The 22,642-nt window shown below is 42.3% G+C and overlaps 1 protein-coding gene across 5 annotated transcripts in view; it reads right to left on the bottom strand.

The window, feature by feature from the left end:
* ADAMTSL1 (ADAMTS like 1) overlaps positions 1-22,642 on the bottom strand; it is a 900,799-nt gene that overhangs the window by 174,560 nt on the left and 703,597 nt on the right. For all 5 annotated transcript variants that reach the window (XM_036331231.1, XM_036331234.1, XM_036331232.1 and 2 more), the window contains 2 exons: positions 8,923-9,224; positions 2,406-2,535 (listed from right to left, as the gene is read on the bottom strand). In XM_036331231.1, the coding sequence (XP_036187124.1) occupies positions 2,406-2,535; positions 8,923-9,224 (432 nt within the window). The remainder of the gene's footprint in view (positions 1-2,405; positions 2,536-8,922; positions 9,225-22,642) is intronic.

The raw sequence follows: 22,642 nt of genomic DNA, 5'->3' as shown, positions 1-22,642 counted from the left end.
ATTCCCTCCGCTGCCCCAGGAAAGGGCGGGTTTAGTGGCTGCAGATCCCAGATTTCCAGCTAGTTCCAGGTACCGACTCCTCGACATTGCCTCAGCTCATCACAGCATTTGGATGTCATTACTACACTGGGATGCGGTTAGGGAGACATTTCTGCTTGTTTTTAAAGTGAGAGTAAATAAGCAGACAGAAATGACAGCAATGATCAGCACAATAAAGCAGAAGCAGCAGTCTTCACTCTACAGAAAAAGTTAAAAATGGAACTCCCATTTGACCCAGTGATCCCACTTCTAGGAATATATCCCAAGAAACCACAAACACCAATCAGAAAAGATATATGCGTCCCTATGTTCATAGCAGCACAATTCACCATAGCTAAAATTTGGAAACAACCTAAGTGCCCATCAACAGATGAATGGATTAGAAAATTGTGGTACATCTACACGATGGAATATTACGCTGCTGTAAAAAAGAAGGAACTCTTACCATTTGCCACAGCATGGATGGAACTGGAGAGCATTATGCTAAGCGAAATAAGCCAGTCAACGAAGGATAAATACCACATGATCTCACTCATTTGTGGAATATAATGATCAACATACACTGATGAACAAGGACTGATCCAGAGACAGAGAGGAATTGATTGGACTGTCGGGCCTTGGAGGGAAGGTAGGGGAGGGTGGGGGTAAGGGGGAGAGATCAACCAAAGGACTTATATGCAAGCATATAGGCCTAACCAATGGACATGGACAACGGGGGATGAGGTCATGAGCGGGGGGTGGGTATAATGTGGGGATAAGGACACATATGTAATATCTTAATCAATAAAATATATATTAAAAAAATAAAATAAAATAAAAAGAATCAGAAGAATGAAGAGTCAGGGGATATCTGAGCAGGAGGTGGTGCCCTCCAATCATTTGGCAGATGTGGATACCGAAAGGGCAGGTGACTTGCCCAATGCTGCACAGCTGGTAGTGACAGAGCTAGGATGGGAAGCCAGGCTTCTGGGCCTCCTAGCCAAGGCCCTAGCTGGCTGTCCATGCTGAAACCGCTCAGCCTCTTCTTACATGGGGAAAATACTGTCAAATAGAAGGGGTTTGTATCCCTTGCCCATGCAATTAGGTCTTAGATTCACCCAACGGGAGAGCAGCGAGGTTAGGACGGAGGTGTAAATTTAGGTCGGGCAGAAATAGAAAAGAGGTTTCCAGAATTCCATGCACTGGATCTAGCTCTAGTGGGGCCAGCCCTTGACTTTGTTTCCCTGGCTGCCACTCTCCCAAGTGGAGTGGGGCTCTAAGCAGCGGCCGACTGATCTTCTGGTTCCTTTGGAGAATATGGCCCTAGCGGCCCTCCTCACTTCTGCCTTTGAAAGGGGAAGCCGGGCTCACCATTCAGATCAATGCCTGGAACGACTCTGTGACCGGCAGAAGTGCCACTGTGAGATTGCCCTGATCTGATCTGAGGAGGCCTGTGATCTGTACCCTCTACGTCCCAAAGGAAAGCAGTTAGTTGGCTGAGAAACAAGACAAGCAGCATCAACTTGAGTAGCAAATTATTGTTAATTCCTGAAGGCAACACGCGTCTTCTTACAGGATACTGTGCAGAAAGAGAAGAGATACCATTCAGAAACAGCATTCCCTGCATGCCTAGGATATGACCTTATCTGGTAACATTCTTCATTCCATCAGCCAACTTGCAAGTCTGGCTTTGGTTGCGTAAAACTGTCCCTTTAAAACCAGAATCATAGATGAGACAGACTAGCTCCCACAGAGATTTGCTCCAAAGAAGTGTCAGGAGGCAAGTCTCCCAAGACACCATAAAATTGTGTGGACAGAGGCAGTGATCGGATTGACTGACTAAGACTCAAGATTGGGTAATAATGAGACCCAGGCAGGGCTGAACAATAAAATGCTCTAATTGATTTTATGCATGTGAAATGACACACATACACCCCAGAGCATGCTATAATGAATCTACATGCTGTGTGCATGAGATTTACCGTGGGTCAATTATACCACCCAGATGTTCCATGAGCCAATCCACTGGGTGTGGTATGAGGCCTTGGGACACAGGCTCCAAGGTGGCAGAGACCCTGGAGTCTGTGGTCAGTTCGCGTTCCCTCCAGGAGAAAGCTGCCATGCATGCGGCACGTGCACATACCGGTCACGCCACGGGACCACTTCAGTGCACGGAGCCTTCTGGGCCCTGAGCATGACTATCGGGCTGGAATTCCAGAGCCCTGGTTTCAATTAAACTTAAGTGGATTTGACTCGCAGTTTGAACTGATGCTAATTGGTTTTCAAAACACTGGGTAACAATAAGCGTTCTGGTCTTGCCCACGGACGGACGCACCCAGCTCTGAACACACGCTCCAGGACAGCAGGGCAGGCAACATGCCTGTTACCTTGATGGGCAGGGCTCCAAGCTGCAGGCTTTCAGGAGCTTCGGGGGCCGGCGGCTGGTCACGCACAGGTTCTCATCAGCAGGCTCCCGCGTCTGTTTGTTCAGGCAGCTCACCACAGCCTCCTGGACACCTGTGTACAAATCACACTGTCAGGCCGAGCGGGCGTGTGTGGGTGATGAAGTGTAGACAAGGCAGCCGCTGGGAGGTCCCTGTGATTGGTAGGACTCTCGCCGCACGTCAGAGACAGCAGTTTCAAGCCCGGGACTGCCCATCTCATCCTGTCAAGCATCGCTCGGTCTGGGAGACAGTACATGTAGGCTCGTGCCTCGGGGAGTGTCCCCCGAGAGGACAGGCTGCTACCAGGATGTTGAAATGCTTTAAAAAAAGTGCCACCAGGCCCTATAGCTGCCAACGCGGAAACGTGATAATTTAATGCAGACGGAGAGCCGGGTGACACAAAAAATGGCCCCAAGACCTTCGCACGTTGCATTTTAATCAACAGGAGATTGTTGTGTTTGGAAGGGAGGCCCAGAGCCATGTTTTAATATCCAGCAATCTGTAAACTGCTGTTCTCCTGGGGCCTCGCATCCAGGACTCCAGTTTCTGTTGGTTTCTTGGGATTCGGGTTCCTTTCTTTAGTGAGCCAGGGCAGTTCTTTAGAACAAAGAAAGAGAACAAGATGCATAATGGCTACACCATGGAAACAGTGTTCCCACTGATGCCTGCATGCCCCTGATGCAGAGCTTCTAAAACAGGAATCTAAGCAGTGATGGGCACAGGTGCCCTGGCAGGTCTAAGGTGGAAGGCAGGACCCGTCATGGAGACGTTCATGGAGCAAGGAAGCATCGAACTGGGTAAGGTCATTACCTTCCCGGACCAGACTTTTCATTCCGGTGCCCACAGTCATAATAACAGTCCAAACCCACCAGTTGCATATGGTCAGCCAGGTATGAGGCTAGGAGCATGACATGCACCATTCAGTCTTCTCAACGACTCCATGAGGAATGCACTCCTTGTATCCCCAGTTTACAGCTTAGAAAACTGAAGCTTGGAAGGGTCAAAAGACTTGCTAAGGTCACACAGTTGACAAACATGAAGCTGTGCCTTTGTATGGGAGCCTTAACGCTGACAGCGTTCACATTTAAAAATACTGAGAGGCTGTTCTATCTGCTGAGATCTTCAGGAATAGCCTAGACATTTGTCTGGAATCATTTCAGCAGAGTTTAGTTTAAAGAACAGGCGAGACAAAACATTCTCGATAATAAGCTTTCAGTCGTACATAGCTATGTATATAAAGATCTGTATAGCTAAAGATACCTATCTGTAGTTAAATATTTGTATGTAGTTACAGCAGAATATGTGACAATCCATTGAATTAGTGTTATATATAAATACACATATCCAGGGGTGGGCAAAAGTAGGTTTATAGTAACGAGTACACAAAACACTGTTTATTCTTATATTATTATTTATCAATTATTGTATTATTTATTTGTATTACAACTGCAAACATAGTTTTGTCCACCCCTGTATTTCTTATTTTCTGCATTGCTTTGCAATTAGTCCTTGATGTAGTTCAACTGACTCATCATTTCTTTTTTTTTAAAAAAAACATATTTTTATTGATTTTTTTAGAGAGAGTGAAAGCGAGAGGGACAGAAAGAGAAATATCAGTGTGAGAGCTTAACATCAATCCACTGTCTCCTACACACCCCCTACCAGGGAGTGAGCCTGCCACCAGGGCATGTGTCCTGATCAGGAATCGAATGGGCAACGTTTTGGTGCATGGGATGACACCTAACCAACTGAGCCACACCGGCCAGGGCACTGACCATCACTTCTTAGCCCTGTTGTTCCCCTCCTCCTATCTACCCTATATTTCTCTAAGAAGATATCACCCCAACAACAGGCTAATGCTTCCTAGGATGATGCTATACTGGCTTACGTCACCCAACAAGACCATTAGTCAAAAAGTGACATTTTAAAGCCAGAATCAGTATCACCTTTCTTCCTTCCCAGTAAGTCTCATACAACAGACATAAAAAAACCAATCAGTCACAATATTTACCCTGTGGCCATGAATGTAAATTTTCTTTTCTTCTGAGTTTTTACTAAACTTCAAAATTTAATTTAAACATATCACGGCTAGTTCAGAGTGGAGAATTTGGGAGTTGTATGGGACATTCAAGATACTCCACCGTATTCTGTAATGCTGACTACAGGGTGTTTCTCTCGGTTCCAGCTGGATGAGCCATTTGAAGTCCATGGAATGATGATATAGCAAAACATTTCACAAGAAATGGTTGATATCACCACTGGCCCTTCCCCCTGGAATAGTCTGGCATTACTGAGCTAATGACGGCAAGGCGCCGGATGAGGTTAACAATTCCATACAGAATCCAGAGCTGTGGTTATATTAAGAAACACATTAAGAAATTAAGTTTTCAATTTATTTAAGAGATTCTAAATGTTGCTCTAAAATAAAATATATTTGGGCTTTGTTCAGCTACGAATATGTTATCATTTGCCGTATTTAAAAGTATTTCAGGTGTAGGTGTGTGTGTGGGGGGGGGGCGGGGGGGTATATGAGTAATGTGACCTGTTTTCACTGTGTAAACTCCTTGTTTATAGAATTTAGGTTCTCCTAAGATTTCAAACAATGGATGTAATAAAGGTTAAGTTTCCACAAGGACATCTGTAGTCTCCTTTCTTGGATTGTGGAACACAAATTTACATTAAACCAATAATCATAGCTCAAGATCAAAATCACCTTTGGGGTGGCTAAGAGCTGAGATTAAGCAGCATTTTGGAGCTACTCGATTCTAATCTAGCATATGATGAAACAATGTGCCGCGCCTCCACAACACTAGGAGTTAAAGGCCTACTGCGATAGAGGCCAGTTGCCTCGGCATTTTTAGGTGGGGCTCGGGATGGTGGGGGAAAGGAAGGACAGAGCTCTGTCATAAGAAAGGAGTATCTGGGACCAGCCCTGTTGTCAGCGCACAATAAATTTTTGTGGCCTGACGAATGGAATGAAATGCCTAAAGGGCAGGGCATTCTAAGCATGGTGTGCAATTAAGGCTTAGGGGAGGAGGGGATGGGATGCCTGGAGGGAGGAACATGGAGTGAGGGAGCTGCCTTGGACCTGGGAGTGTGGGAAGTTGGAGGAGGGAGGAACTGTGAGGACTTCACCTTCAAGTTCACAGTATCCTTGGCCCAGGGGAGTCAGGCCAGGAAGTGAGAAGTTAGCTCATCCAGTTTGTGCTCTTTCCAAACAGGCTAATATATGCACTGAGAAGGACATTCTAAACCAATGCAGAACATATGTATAACTACAGTAGTTTATGATTTTGAGTTTTCCTTTCTTGACAGAAGCAAAAGGAGAGAGGACTCATAAGGAAAAGGGAACAGCAGGTATAAGACGTCTTCATTCTTGCTGAAGTAAATTTCGAGTTTTCCCTCAGCTACAGTTCAAAGTTGATTTTTACCATCTAGGAGTTCAATGTCAGAAAGTTGTTCAGGTTCAAATCCTTGACCACACCTAATACCGTACATAGGGAAATTAAAATAGAACAAGGAGTTGATAGTGGGACACAGGACACAGCCACCAACAGGTTAGGCCAGGGGTGGGCAAACTTTTTGACTCGAGGACCGCAATGGGTTCTTAAACTGGACCGGAGGGCCGGAACAAAAGCATGGATGGAGTGTTTGTGTGAATTAATATAAATTCAAAGTAAACATCATTACATAAAAGGGTATGGTCTTTTTTTTCAATAGTTTTATTCATTTCAAATGGGCTGGATCCGGCCCACGGGCTGTAGTTTGCCCACGGCTGGGTTAGGCTCATTTTTAATCTTCCAGAAAATGGGATTTTCACTGTTTCTCTCTCTCAGAATAGCTTAATTGTTACATGATATTTGATGACAGCTTGGGGAAACATAGTCACCCACTACAGCCTAAATTACTAACTAGTTCCTTCTGGTCGCTACCTCTGCTAGGCGAAAGGTTACTTTTGTGTCTATCCAATTTCCTCTCTTGAGATTACAAAAACAATAAAATTAGCCCGACTGGCCTTACAGCCCACAATTGATTTAAAAAAAAAAAAATCTACCTGTTAATCTAGTACGTTTTTGGTTGCCTTCAGCAAGAATGATTAAAAATATATGTAACCTCGTGGGTTATATTTTGGTGAAAGATCAAAGTTGATAATACAATAAAATGTTACTGCCAAACACTGACTTCAAAATGTACCTGTCTCACATCACAAAATAATTTTTTAGTGCATATGGGCATCATATGGGCCCAGATAGCCCAAGCCTATTTTCACCAGTTTGGAGTTTTCAGCTCGTACATTTTAGGTGTAAATATAGGACGTTGGCACAGGGACATAACTGTAGGTAAGCCCGCACAGTTGTTGACAGTTAAGAACTAAGGCATTTCATTAACTTTGCTGCCTTGGACAGAAAGGATGTACATTTATGTCATACAAAGACGCTCAGTTCTTACAGGCAGAGATCAACGGCACATCCAACATCCAAGTCTTATTTCTAAATCAGTATCTCCTGAAAACATTTTACATGAAAAACATTCCATATACTCTCTCCACTTTGAATTTTATACCCTTGGTCGATCCGCAAAATAGTTAGACTCTTAAACATAAAGGTATCCGCTTATTTATACATCCCATTACTGCATCTATTTTTTCCATCTGCTCATCAAGTTCCAGGCATGACTTGTAACTGAGAACCATAACTGAGAGACCAGAAGTAATGTTTTTCAAAGCATGTTTGTTTTAGACTAGAGATAATGATCGTTCAATTCAGGTGATCATGGAAATTGGGGATAAACACACACCATCTGAACTCTTGAGTCATTCCTTATGTTGGAAAGAAGCCATGGTAGCCACTGGCAGGTGGCCTTTCCACATGACCTCGTAGCTCCTGCCCAGGCTCAGAGATCACCAGCTTATTTAACACTTCTCCCTCATTAAGGACGGAAAGATGTCCTCGGTGTGAGGGAAGAACACCATAAGAACATAGATGAGCTGAGTTCCAAGAAACTCTTCCAGAATCAGATGGAAAAATTTAGGTTTTAAGAGAACAGGGCTCTCCATTAAACTGCTTAAGAATTTCACGGTTTCAAACTGGAAGGCTTAGAAACAAACAAGAATCTCAAGGTCAAAACTATTAAACGCTTATTAAAAAATTGTGTTGGAGAAAATTGATTCTTTGCTAGTACTTGTTCCACTATTCATTCCTTTTCAACTCCATGGGAACAATTTGGGCACATTTCTCCTTACATTCTCAATAATGACAAAAGATGCCTTGTCTTTTCAATTGTCACCTGAGGAGTGAGGATATTTTTTCCATTGATTTTTAGAGAGTGGGAGGAAGAGGGGAAGGGGAGAGGGAGCACTGGGCCTCGAATATATATATTTACGCCACTTAAGAAACTTTGCTGGGAATGCAGAGCACTGATAGCCAGAGAGGGGGATTTGGCAGGAGGTCAGCAGAGTTTCCTCACCTATCAAAATCTCAATGGGAGGCAATGGCAATAGGAACGTAATGTATTTTCTATAATGTAAGAAAATGTAATGTATTTTCTAAAATGGTAATTACATTCTATAATGAAATCTCGATGAATTAGCTGTTGATTTAAATGCCTTCTTCTCCCACCACAATCCCATTCAGATTTCACCCGAAATAATCACTGAGTCTATTTAAATCACCATGAAATACATCTAGGAACCAGGTCAGAATACATGGACCATTTAACACTAGTTCAATCATATTCATAATGAGAAAGCTTCAGGAATTCTAGGTGCTTAGAGAAGTGTGGTGTGATGCACTCTAGACAGAGAAATAAATAAATGGCAAGCCCAGTCCCAGCTGTCATGCACTAGCGGTGTGATCTTGCACAAGTCACTCAGCTTCTTTATATCTTCGTTTTCTCATCTGAAAAATGGCGGTGGGGTCAGACTTCAGTCTTTCAACTCCCCTCCAGTTACAGGTGACCGGGGTGTGAATTGCCCTTTATACACTCTTTCTCTTTGGAAACAGATATTTGGGAAATCAGCTGAGTAAATCAGAGGCACTAGAAGTTATTCTTGGGAATAGCAGTTCTGTCGTCTTGGGTTCTGGTTCATCCCGTGTGCACTGAGGCCAGGGCCTAGATAAGTAAAACTGAAAGTTGGGGGCATTGCTGGGTCCGTGTCAACCGCGTTTCTCAGTCAGGTCCATCAGGATATTGTGCAAAACACCAGAATGACAACGGAAAGTAAAAGAATAAGCTGTGTTGGCCACTCCCAGCTGACAATCTCAGAGCTCCTCTAGCCCAGGAGAGACACATCTGGGTTTCATTCAGTTTGCTTTATGTTTAGAAAGGCTCCCCCGCTCCTCCCCCTGCTTATCATTCCTGGACCAGAGGCAGTCATGTGACACAGTTGCACACAGGGAGAGAGGGTACAGAAAGAGGACAAGAAGATGGTGGGGATCTAAGCCAGAATCTCCCTTCTTACCTCCTCCGCAGGACTCAGAGCACTTGGTGAAGCCCTTATACTCCCAGTCATACAGCTCATCAAAGTCCTGCAGGCCACCGAGGAGGCCATCCGTCTCTCCCGGGTTGGACTCAGGAAGCTCCCCGTTGCATGGTCCCGCATAACAGGCTCGCTGGGATGCCGGCTTGGGGCCTTCACACTCGTCCACAGGCAGGTCGGCCACCGACTGGGAGAAAGACAGGAGCACCTGGCACTTGACTATTCGCACCTGGGTCCCCACACCACAGGTAACCGTGCAGGCCGACCAGGCCTCTGGGACGAACCTGCAGTTGGCAAGCAAACAAGAGGACAGGGTGAGAAGCCCCAGGCAGGAGAGCCTGGGCGCCAGGAGGGGATGCGTCCCACCTGCTGCCATGGCCCAGTGCCCTCTCAGGATGTGCTCAGGGCCCTGCCACCCTGTCCTCTGCTGGGCGCTTCCGTTTAGTTCATCAGCTCACTTGCCACTGTTTCTGGATTGGTCTCTTCCAGTGTCATATGAACTCCCAGCTGTAAGACATTCCAGCCACAGACCACCTGCTTTTTGCCTGCCTTGCCCCCACAGGGGTCGCGATTCCGAACAGGGAATTGATGGTTTCTTCTCTCTCGCTCTAAATCCCAGCACTTGTGCCTGCTGCAGGATGCTGGCTATTCTTACAGCAGGCTAATTCTGATACTAAAAACTCTAACAAAAGAAGCCCTTGGAGATATTTAAGGAAGTATTTCTCTTAGTCTGGATCTCATATTCTGTAATTTTCTTTGCTTTTTTGCACAATGTGCTTCCCAAGATTTATTTATATGCAGAAAAAGTTTTTTGTTTTCTTTTCATATTTTGTAAGTTTCCAAGAATGGAGCAGTCTTGTTCCTCACACATTCTTTGAATTAAGTCTGGACTACAGTTCTTTTTATATCACAGAGAAAAATCTGTGTTACAAATTTAAGTCCACAGGCATGTGACAGTAAAGAGAGGCTGTGCTTTCATACAAGTGTGTCCTGTACCCCCCCCCCCCCCCCCAACCCCTGAGAGAGAAGCCACAATAGTCAGGACTTGATTTATCTCTGAGTTTCTCTAGAATGTAGAACAATATCCACATTTTTTTAAAGTATTTTTTTTTCCCTTCCCACTAATCAACAATGGCCATGACTGCAATGACCTTGAGAGGGGCCTAGGGAAAAAAGCCCAGAGGGAACTGCTAACATTTTCAAAAAGTTAGTAAAATAGTCTGGAGAAAGAACTTTGGAATAAACATTTTTTATTTTTCCACAATCCTACTGCTTTCTCACAGGGAGCTGTGCTGAGGAGGCATGCAAACCTGGCTCCTTAACCTTGACTTTGGCAGAAAAGGAAAGAACTGATAAGAAGGTTCTAGCGTTCAATCCGAGCGAGTGCAAATGGTTCATATCTAGTTTAGGGAAACTGAAATTCTCACAGAAAACCAACCCAAGTTTTCAAACTGGAAAGACCACAACCAGGATGCGTCCTGAGCCTGAGCCTGGACTGTGCACGGAGCAGGGGAACCTGGCGTGGTGTCTCAGGCATGGAAGGAGTCCCTTTAGGAAGGGTCTGACATTTGTTATCCTTAAGGAGCCACCCCCCTCGGAGAGATTGAAAGTCACATGCAACCTTGTCAGGAAGGTGGATGAGGGAGGAAGGGCCACCCAGAATTATTCCCAAGAAATTCTCCTCACAATGTGACCTCCCTCCCTCTCTTGTTTTTGAATTCTTGACTTCATCTTCTGGCACCTAGAGAAGTTGGGGGAAAACAGTGTCCTAAAAGATTAAAAACTCTTGTGGTCTTTAAATAATGCTACCTATGGGGACTCTTTAGAAAAATAAAACCAAAATCTGCCCTCAAAAATAATCTTAACACTCTTCTTTCACACTCCTATATACCTGCCTGGCTCCTGGAACAAGCATCATGACAAATACACAGACACTGAATATTACACTCTAGGTGTAGACAAAATACTAAACAATTTCAGATATAGGAAAAATCTGAAATCAAATGATAAGTCTGCTAACTGGAGCATAATGTGATGAATAATGCTTGTTTAATAATGTGGTGCTGAATTTTGTTTTCAAATACAAAAAGATGACAAGCTCACAAGAAGAACAGTACCCTATTAGCTTTCCCTATGCAATGAGGAATACTACGCTGTCACCTATCACAGCTCTCGTCAGTGACCACTGTGAAAAGACAAGATCAGCTAGCTTTTTCTGTAAAGGACCAGATAGAGAGTATTTTAGATTTTGTGGCCATGTCTGTAGGTCTTTACAACAACTGTGGCAACAACTCAACACTGCCAACATAGTATGAAAGCAGCCCGAGACAACAAGCAAACAGATTGGTTCAGCTGTGTTCCAATAAAACTTTATTTACAAAAACTGGGGGTCAGGTGGAAAGGGTAGTGGAAGGGTCTGAATTTGGCCTGTGGGCTGTAGTTTACTAACTCCTGCTACAGAACTTTTAGTGAAGATGCCAAACACACTGAGACTGGTAAATAATCTCCAACCTTATTTTAGGTCTTACTTTCTATTCCCCCCGCCCCTGCACCGCCCCCCCCCCCCCCCGACACACACATATATAAAGCTTGTAAGAATGACAAGTAGCTAAATTGATCCATGTTTTATCTTCCAAAGTGAGTCCCGGATGAATTCTGGGAATATAAACGATGAGCAAACTAAACACTCAGCTCTCCTTGCCTATCATGTGGATCAGTTTGCATTTGGTCTCTTTCCAGGACCAAGAAGATACAGGAAAAGCCCAGAGTAGACAAGGGCATGCTACTGATGCCCCATGAACTCAACGCAAAGGCTGAAACATTTATTTTAAAGCAGCAACGAAATGAAAATAAGTATGCAATGTGCGTGTGTGTATTTTTGACTATCTGAACAGTTAGGGTTAATAGCAAAACCAATAAACATCTATTTTATATCTCCCAAGTGAGAGTCTTATCAAATATCAAATAGCCTTACTGGCTTATCTCCCAACCCACTATCCTAAGGTCTTCATCAAGTTCACACCAATTAAAAACAATTTGGCTTTTAAGTGGTGCTGTCTTCTAGCAGTCATCTTAATTTCTCTAATGCATACACTGTATGATATAATATATCCTCTCTCGTTGAAGGCAGAAGATTATATTTCAAAAGAAAAATACATAATAGTGCAAATGGCCAAATGAATAACAACTTTTTCATATGAAACTTTCCCCCACACCCCTAGGTCTCTCAACTCTGCATTTACTATCTTGAGTTTTCTGGCCACAAGTGGGAGGATGCAAGGTCAGTGAGAGGGCAGGCAAGTGAGCTAAGAGGTTTAAATGTCATGTGTGGCTGACTCAATTAGAATAGTACTTGTTGAGTTAGAACCTTGAAAGTGGGATCTTTAAAACGGAGTCAACAGGCATTTAAAAAGTCATTTTGATGTACAAATGTACAATGAAAAAGTTCTTATTATTGAAGTTTAATTTGGGTAATTAAAAAAATCTTTTTGTTAGCAGCAGTATTGTGGGATGAATAAAAAAATGGCTGGGTGAGTTTCTTAGAAGATAGGCTTAAAGTTCAGGAAGGACTGATATGATTTCACATTTAATATTGCCATCTCCAGAAAATTAAAAAAAAAATCCAGCAAATAAATGATTTCTGCTTCTGTCTAGTCATCCATTGATTTCCAAGCTTAATTGTTCATTTTATTAACAAAAACCTTAGTCTTTTATTAGTTATTACCATAGTCCTTTTCATGGAATAAAAAAACAGTGATAATGAAACTCACTTGTAAAATCCCAAAGTGGCTTAGTTTATTAGTAGCTATTATGGAGTCAGAGTATGGACTAAAATAATAAAAACAATTGCTTTATTAATTTAGTTAAACAGAACCAACTCACTCTTAGTTAATTAGTCTCATGTCACTGCAAATCTTAGCCAGAGGTAGGCTCTGATTTTAATACACTATTATATAGTCTGTGGTTAAGATATTTAACTTCTTTTCTCCTCTTACTTTCCTCTTGCTTCTCTCCTCCTTTCTCACATATATATTTGTTTAAAAAATCATTGGGATTATTCAAAATAAGAGTAGCTTTAAGGTATATCATTTTGATGCTGTGACCAGCCTCGCCTTGTGCTCTGGTTTCAAAATGCAAATTGAAGCTTGCAGGAAATCACATTAGGAATATTTAATTTTGGTTTACTTTTCAATCTTATTACATTTGGGTTATAAGTTGACAGGGGTTGTGGATTTTGTTGCCCTCTCTCTGTTGGCAAATGTTTGCATATGAGAGTGGCGGTGACATATCAGAGTGAGGAGAGAGGAGGGAATAAACTGAATAGTGTAGTTAAAAATTGTAAGACACCCTAACCGGTTTGTCTCAGTGGATAGAGCATCAGCCTGCGGACTCAAGGGTCCCAGGTTCGATTCTGGTCAAGGGCAGGTACCTTGGCTGCGGGCACATCCCCAGTAGGGGGTGTGCAGGAGGCAGCTGATCGATGTTTCTCTCTCATCGATGTTTCTAACTCTCTATCCCTCTCCCTTCCTCTCTGTAAAAATTCAATAAAATATATTTAAAAAAATTATAAGAGTACTATTTGAAACAATAAACAAGTTATTAAAGTTGCAGGATACAAGATCAATATACAAAATCTGTTGTGTTCTTATATACTAACAAAGAAATATAAGAAAAAGCAATGAAGAAAACAATCCTATTTACAATACAACAAAAAGAATAAAATGCTTAGGAATAAACTTAACAACTGAAGTGAAGGACCTGTACACTGAAAACTATAAGAAATTGAAGAGCATACAAAGAAATGAAAAGATATTCTGTGTTTATGGATTGGAAGAATTAACATTGCTAAAATGTCCATATTACCTAATGCAGCAATCTACAGATTCAATACAATCCCTGTCAAAATCCAATGGCCTTTGTCACAGAAATAGAAGAAAAGATCCTCAAATTTGTATGGAACCACAAAAGACCCCAGGTAGCCAAAGCAATCCTGGGAAAAGAGGACAAAGCCGAAGTATCACAGTCCCTGACTTCAAACTACACAACAAGGTGACACTAATCAAAGACATGTGGTATTGGCAGTAAAACAGACACATAGACCAATGGAACCAGAACTGAGAGCCTAGAAATAAACCTACATGTATGAGGGCAACTAATTTTTGACAAAGGAGCCAAAGACATATATAATGGAGAAAGGAAAGTTCCTTCAATAAATGCTGTTGGGAACAGTGCAAAGCCACATGCGAAAGAACGAAATTAGACTACTGACACCATACACAAAATTACTCAAAATGGATTAAAGACTTGAATATAAGACCTGAAACAATAAAATACATAGGCAGTAAACTTATGGACCTTTGTTTCTGGCAGGTTTTTGTGAACTTGATCTCAAAGGCAAGGGAAGTAAAATAAAGAATGAATAGGACTACAACAAACAAAAACATTTCTGTACAGCAAAAGAAACCAATAACAAAACGGCAATCAACTGAATGGGAGAAGATATTTACAAATGATACCTCTGATAGGGCTAATATAAAAAATATATATAACCAACTCATACAGCTCAGCAACAAAAAAGATATAACCTGATTAAGAAATGGGCAGAGGATTTGAGTGGACACTTTTCCAAGGAAGACAGAAGATGGCCAACAAATATATATAAAAAGATGCTTAACATCACTTGTTATAAGGAAAATGCAAATCAAAACGACAATGAGATAGCACCTTGCACTTGATAGAATGGCTATTATCTATTAGACAAGAAATAAGTGCTGGAGAGGATGTGGAGAAAAGGGAACCCATGCACACTGCTGGTGGGAATGTTAATAGGTATAGTCACTATGGAAAACAATATGGATATTCCATACAAAAAATAAAAAATATAGGTACCATATGACCCATCAATCCCTCTTCTGGGTATCTACCTGAATATATATATCTCGATATATATATCCCTGTGTTCATTGCAACATTATTCACAATAGCCAAAATATGTAACAATCTAATTGTCCTTTGACGGATGACTAGATAAAGTTGTTATATGTATATGATGCAATATTACTCAGCCATAAAAAAGAAGCTACTGCTATTTGCCATAACATGGACGGATATTGACAGTATCATACCAAATGAAATAAGTCAGACAGAAAAGGCCAAGAATTGTATAATTTCACTCATGTGAGATATAAAGCCAAAATCAACAAATGAACAAGCAGAAGAAACTCATGACACAGACAACAGTTGACAGTTACTAGAGGGGAAGGGGAATGTGTGTGGGCAGGACAAAGAGCATAAAGGGAGTCAAATATATAGTCATAGAAGGAGACGAGATTGCGGGTGGTGCGCACACAATGGAGTATATTGTGTGGTAATGCTTTACAACTGAAATTTATATGTTATTAACCAATGTTACCTCAATAGATTTAATAAGAAAATAAAGAAAAAAATCACTTTAAAATGGACCCAAAAGATTATTGGATATCTTTTTAAGTGGATCATTCCTAGTTTTTTTTTTTTTAATCTTTCATTGACTGTGAGTTATTTTATCACTCTGCAAATTGCAGAAGACTGATTTTCCCGTAGGAATGCAGATTAATTATGTCTAGTGAAATGCAATTGATTGTTGCTCTGTGGATAGGCCCATTTTGTGTCTATTTGTAAATTTATTTCTGTAGTCTTATTTGCCTATATGCATATGGTTCTTTTAAATTTCCTTTGAATTGGTTGTAACATTAATGAGGTAAAGAAAATCTTCAACAGATGTTTATTTTATTTATTTATTTATTTATTTATTTATTTTTATTGTTTTATTGCTTAAAGTATTACAAAGAGTTTTATATTTGCATGAGAATGCTGTTTTTTTTCCCCCTCTTTATAAAGATTTATTATTTATCTAGTGGCCGCTGAGGTATCTAGAAGATAGCATATTGGAAAAATAAAATATTATATAAGTAATTGCACCTCACATTAACCAGGAAGTCTTTTATATAAATATGTTATTCCGGGGCAAAAAATCACCATACTGTATTGGTAATGATGTTATTCCATATTGCCTTATCTTATTTTTAATTCCATCTTCCTTTCTTTATTCTTTTTCTTTAGTTTTGAAAAGTTTCTCTTCTTCTGATCCTGGGAAATCCTTGAGATATTAATGAGTAAAATCTTTAGGTTAAAGGTGTAGTTACTTAAAATTAAGTTGGATTTTGGCATCTGGAATGAAGGGCATTTGGATATAGGAGAAAGAAATCTGCTGTTGTGTGGGAAGAAACTTAGAAAAGGGAAAGGGAAACATCTTCTCCCATCTGTCTCAATTTTACAGATCAAAAGACCTGAATAACTAAAACATTTTGGTTATTTAGTGTCTCTCAATGAAATTAAAAGGGAAGATTTAAAAATCTCTCTAAAATAAGAAAACAAACAAAAACCTTTGGAATGCTACAAATGGAAGGCAACTCTTTAATTGAACCCCTTAAGGAATTTTAGAACTGTAAAACCCATCATACCAAGCCGACCTTAAAATGATTAAAAATATGACAAAAGCATTAAAATTTTCAGAGAACATTGATCCAAAATATGCCTCTACAACATCTAAATCATTTCAAATAAATGAGAATCTCACTTATTATGAAAGATCTTTAGTCAAACATACCCGATTTGAATGCAGAATTATGAAAATATTTCTCAACTGTTGTTGTTAGCTTACAACTCTCTGGAGCTGCAAACAATTCATGCTAGTTAGATAACTCATTGAAGACTCCAAAAAAAAAAATCTTCAAAGGTGTCCATTGCACCAAACATCTGATAATACCACTTTTTTTCATAGGTTCCTCAAATCCTTAAGTATCATGCCGGTTTGTGCGAGTCTTCAGCACTGTTGGTGCCCTTGGTTATTAATCGAACCAAGAACAGAATGATCCTAGAAATTAGAATAGCAAAGCAAATGACAATTTTGATGCAGCCACCAACATAACCCTTTGATAAAATAATTTAGTGACTGCCCTGTATAATGCCACTAACCAGTAACAAATGAATGAATGAATGAATGAAGAAAGAAAGAAAGAAAGAAAGAAAGAAAGAAAGAAAGAAAGAAAGAAAGAAAGAAAGAAGAAAGAAAGAAAGAAAGAAAGAAGAAAGAAAGAAAGAAAGAAGGACACAATTCCAAAACCCACTAGGGCAGCATTGGAAGAGCTATACTTAAGTGGCATTTTCAAGTAGCAGACTTCATTTTCTCATGATAAAGATGCCCTTTTGTGTCCTTTGAGGGGCAGCTCGCCTCTGCAAGAATGTCTCAGCGGCTTTTGTGCAGAATGCGCAGTGCTAGAAGTAAGCGAGGAAAAGCAGATTGCCTTAGAGACCACATTTTCCTTTCAAAGAGATATTACACCAGCAGGAAATGCTGCGGGGGATCAGAGTTCTCTCAAAGTTCTAATGAGTCAGACTACTGGCTCTTTTAAGGGCCAGGACCTCAGATTTGAGTCTCTGTTAAACTCATCTTTCAGTTCTGACCTAGCTTTCTCTGATATGGTTCCAGATAAGATATTAGGAAGAAACTTACTAAAGGAGGGACGCTGTTGGCCATCAGAAGGTTGTTATTTTTTTACCAATAAGAGAAAACGTGACAGAACAATAGCTAATGATCAGTTTCTATGAGTAGTGGCCCCCCATCCTCTGCTATCCCCAACAAACCCAGTCCTCCCCACTGTGTTCCCAGTGGTATCCAACACCACTGACCTGACCTTTCTTCTTGAATTATTTCCCTCTCTTGATTGACATGACACCAAACTCTCCTGGTTTTCTTTTCTGGTCATTTCCTTATCAGTTTCCCTTTCTAGATCCTTCTCCCCTCCTCAAACTGTAAATACTTCAGTGCCCAGGGCACAATTTGGTACTGTCTTTTGATGTGTTCATCAATGATTCTTGGCTTCAAATACCACCAACGTGAGTGTGAGTGTAACATTTTTTTAAAAAATCATCACTTGAGGATATGTTTATTGATCTGAGAGAGAGAAACATCAGTCAGATGCCGGCCACATGTGACTTGATGGAGTATTAAACCCCCAATCTTGCGGTGTAGGTAGGGGATGATTCTCCAACCAACACAGCCACCCAGCCACGGGAGGGTAACTTTCTAAGTATAGTCAACCTTTAGTTTCCACTGGTTCTGCATCCATGGATTCAACCAAGGGTGGATAGAAAATATTTGAAAAAAAAAAAAAAAAGTTCAGTTTTACTGACATGTACTCTGTAGTTAGGCCTACAATTGTTATGTCTGTACTAAACATGTGCAGACTTTTTTCTTATCATTGTTCCCTAAATAATACAGTATAACAACTATTAGTATTTATATTGTATTAGTATTATAAGTAACTTAGAGATTATTTACAGGATACAGAAGGATATCTGTAGCTTATATGCAAATACTATGCCATCCTATCTAATAAAAGAGAAACATGGTAATTAGTGTACGACCGCTACCCTTCCATTGGCTAATCAGCAAGAAATGCAAATTAACTGCCAGCCAAGATGGCGGCTGGCAGCCAGGCAGCTGGAAGCTAACATGAGGGTTGCTTGCTTCAGTGACGGAGGAAACCAACGTTCCCCGCTTGCCTTGCCGGCCTCTGAGCTTGCAGTTTGAAACATTGTTACAAATATAGAAGCTAAACAAAATTCCAGAAACCTGCTTTCAGCCAGCCAGATCTCAGAGCTGGAGTTGATACAGTGTTTCGATTATAGAACCCAAACAAACAAGATACCTGCTTTCAGCAGCAGAGGCCTCAGAGCTGGAGCCAGAGCTAAAGCTGGCCCAGAATAAAAAAAAAGGAGCGGTTGGGAGCTTCCGTCACCCGCCAGCCTGAAAACAGCCCTCAGCCCCTCACCCAGACTGGCCAGGAACCCCAGTGGGGACCCCCACCCTGAAGGGTGTGTGACCAGCTGCAAACAGCCATCATCCCCTCACCCAGGCTGGCCAGGCACCCCAGTGGGGACCCCCACCCTGATCCAGGACACCCTTCAGGGCAAACCAGCCGGCCCCCACCCGTGCACCAGGCCTCTATCCTATATAGTAAAAGGGTAATATGCCTCCCAGCACCGGGATCAGTGTGACAGGGGGCAGTGCCCAAACCCCCTGATCGCCCTGCGGCTCTGTGAGTGACAGGGGGCGGGGCCACAACCTCCCTATCCTCCCTGCTCTGTTCCTGACAGGGGAAGGTGCCCCAACCCCGTGATCAGCCCTGCTCTGTGCCTGATGGGGGGAGCTCCCCAACCCCCTGATTGCCCTGCGGCTCTGTGTGTGACACGGTGCGGCGCCCCAACCCCCTGATCGGCCCTGCTCTGTGTGTGACAGGGTGTGGCGCCCCAACCCCCCCGCCCCCCCCACGGGCCTTGCTCTGTGTGTGATGGGGTAGAGCCATAACCTCCCCATCGGCCCTGCCCTGAGTGTGACAGTGGCGGTGCCCCAACCCCTGATCAGCCCTGTTCTGTGGGTGATAGAGGGAGGCTCCCCAACCCGCCTTCCACGGGCCCTGCTCTGTGTGTGATGGGGTGGAGCCATAACCTCCCCATCGGCCCTGCCCTGAGTGTGACAGGGTGCGGCGCCCCAACCTCCTGATCAGCCCTGCTCTGTGGGTGATAGAGGGCGGCACCCCAACCCCCTGATCCGCCCTGCTCTGTGCATGACAGGAGGGAGCTCCCCAACCCCCTGATGGGCCCTGCTCTGTGCGTGACAGGGGACAGCGCCCCAACCCCCTGATTGGCCCTGCTCTGTGCGTGACAGGGGGTGGCACCGCAACCTCCCCATCGACCCTGCCTTGAGTGTGACAGGGGGCGGTGCCTCAACCCCCCAATCGGCCCTACCCTGAGTGTGACTGAGGGTGGCATTGCAACCTCCCGATCCACCCTGCTCTGTGCATGACAGGGGGCGGTGCCCCAACTCCCCAATTGGCCCTGCTCTGAGCCCCACCAGGGGCTGCACCTAGGGATTGGGCCTGCCCTCTGCCACCCGGGAGCAGGCCTAAGCCAGCAGGTTGTTATCTCCCAAGGGGTCCCAGACTGCAAGAGGGCACAGGCTGGGCTGAGGGACGCGCCCCCCCCAAGTGCACAAGTTTTTGCACCGGGCCTCTAGTTTTATATAAGGAACTTGAGCATCCACAGATTTTGGTATCTGTGGGGGGCCCTAGAACCAATCCTCCATGGATACTGAGGGACAACTGTATTTAATCTCTAGTCTAGACCTTTTGTCTGAGTTTTTTGGTTTTTTTTTTGGCTAAGATTGGGCTAGGATGCTATTTTACTCTCTGAAAAGAGTAAACACTAATTTAATGTAATTCGCTATTTATCAAAAACTTACATAGGGCTTCTTATGTGCCAGGCACTATTTTAAGTGCTTTGTAAATAAAAGTTAAATCTTAACAACCTGATAAGAACTATTTTTATTTCCATTTCATCTATAGATGAGGAAAGTGAAGTATAAGTCAGTCATGCAGCTAGTAAGGTTTCATGCTCTTAACCACTACACATGGTTCTCTCTCTTGCCTGACATTCCTAATTTGATATTTCAAAGGTATCTTCAACTTAAAATATCCAAAATTGAACTCCTGATTTTCCTCCTCAGTATTGTATTCCCATCACAGCACACAATTCTACTGGCCATCCAATTGCTCAAATGAAAAATTAGAAGTTATTCTTGACCCCTCATATTCCCTGTCTGCTCACTTCTAAATGATTCCTAAACTCTATCAATTCTCTCTCAAAAAGGTATCAGAGATTCATTTTCTTTGCTCCATCTTCACTACCACCACATCGATTAAAAAAAAAAAAAAAAAAGCAATGATAACAGCTAATGTTTACTGATGAGTTTTAAGCACTTTCTATATATTATACCATTGTTAGGAGTGCGTACTGTCAGAAACATTCTGAAATGGGCAAAAGAGATGATTGGTTGTCCTTTACACTGGAGGGCTGGCATTGCCTGGCAGACTCTCAGGCTTGTCTAAACCCATGGAAGTGTAAGTCTTTGCCTTTGGCTGGTCTGTTTTGCAGCGCCAGAGAAAGAAGTTTCCTGTAGAGGGATGGTGACGATACAAATGTTCCTTGTCAATAGTGATGGAAATTTTTTTCTGTTCATATCAGTGGATATGATTTTGTCTGGTGGAAAATGTACACTTTTCTGAATATAATTCTTCTTTGAACTAATTTTAACATCTTACTGGCTCCCTCAATAATTCATGAGTTAAATAAAAATTTTGACGTGTTTTTATATTTCTGAGTCATAATTTTACCTTTTTTGAAAATTACATTTTAACAGTATTACTTTCCTCCCAATTTCTAGGTGATAAAAATGAGATACAGAGATTTCCAAGGTCACACTGGCAGAATCAAGGCTCCAACTGTGGTGACTCCAAGTCCGAGCTCCTCGCCACCTCACCATCCTGGCTCTCAGGGTGCCACGTGAACTGTGATCCTTGAAGCTCATTTCTCTCTCTAGACTTCCACAACAGCTGCCCATCTGTGTTCTTCCTCTGTTAGCCCTTGTCCATCCATTCTTCATGCTGAGCCAGGAGGATCTTAAAATGTGAAGCTTTTAATTGTTTCCCACTATAGCCAGAAAAAACCCAAACTCCTTCCCAAGGCTACATTATGCCACTCTCCATCTATGTCTCCCGCTATTCTCACTCCAGTCGCTAACCTCCAGCCACTCTAGTCTTCCTTCACTTCCTTAAATGTGTGTCATTCTTTCCTGACTCAAGATTTTGTCAGGTATAGGTCATTCTCCTTCCTACTCGCAGCTTGGAATAATTCACACTTGCCCTTCCGGTCTTAGCTGACATGCCCCTTTTCAAAAAAGACTTCCCTGACCTTGATACCTATTGAGGTCCCTGTGCTTAGAGCACCTTTTAATGTTCTCATAGCTGTACTCAGTCTTTGAGAATCACGTATGAATTTTTCTGTAATAACTGTCTCCCTCATTAGTCCAACATTCTCTGAAGGCAGAATTTCACATAATATACAATAAATACTTAAAAAATCCTCACCTGAGTATATTTTTATTGCTTATTTTTTAGAGAGAGGAAGGATAGGTAGGAGAGAGAGAGAGAGAGAGAGAGAGAGAGAGAGAGAGAGAGAGAGAGATGAAAGAGAAACGTTGATCGGTTGCCACCCGGTTTGGGGATCAAACCCACAAACTTTTGGTGTACAGGATGATGCTCCAACCAACTGAGCCACCCGGCCAGAACAATAAATGCTTTTGTTCAAATGGGTAAATAGGAGGGGAGAGTTGATGATATGAGTGGCTGGTATTGGGCTCCTTCTTGGGCTCAAAGACTGAAAGCGTGCTAACTAAGGAGGCAATAGCCTGGAAACTCAAATAAATTAAGCCATGCCTCTCGGTCCCCAGTATTGGCATGAAAAAACAAAACCTTTTTCCTGCTGTAGGAGTTCCTTTTGGTTCCGGAATCAAGCGGCTGCAGTGGGCCCCATTCTTTTTATCTTTCTTATAGCTGGCGCAGGCAGGATGTGCCAGCCTCACTTCATGGTGATGGGGTGTTGGGTTATCGTGTAGCTTGGGGCAACTGTAAGTTCTGTGTCTGTCACACTTACATTTAATATTCATAAAAATGATACTTTATAAAAGAAAATGATTTTTGGACAACTTTGAGCCAGAGGCTGTCTCCTGTAATTTATACGTTGCCTTATCAGGCCAGCAGTG

Source organism: Myotis myotis, unplaced genomic scaffold, assembly GCF_014108235.1.
Source record: "Myotis myotis isolate mMyoMyo1 unplaced genomic scaffold, mMyoMyo1.p scaffold_m19_p_12, whole genome shotgun sequence".
NCBI lineage: Eukaryota > Metazoa > Chordata > Mammalia > Chiroptera > Vespertilionidae > Myotis > Myotis myotis.
The sequence above is the reverse complement of the archived record's forward strand: the minus strand, read 5'-3'. Positions and strand labels throughout refer to the sequence as shown.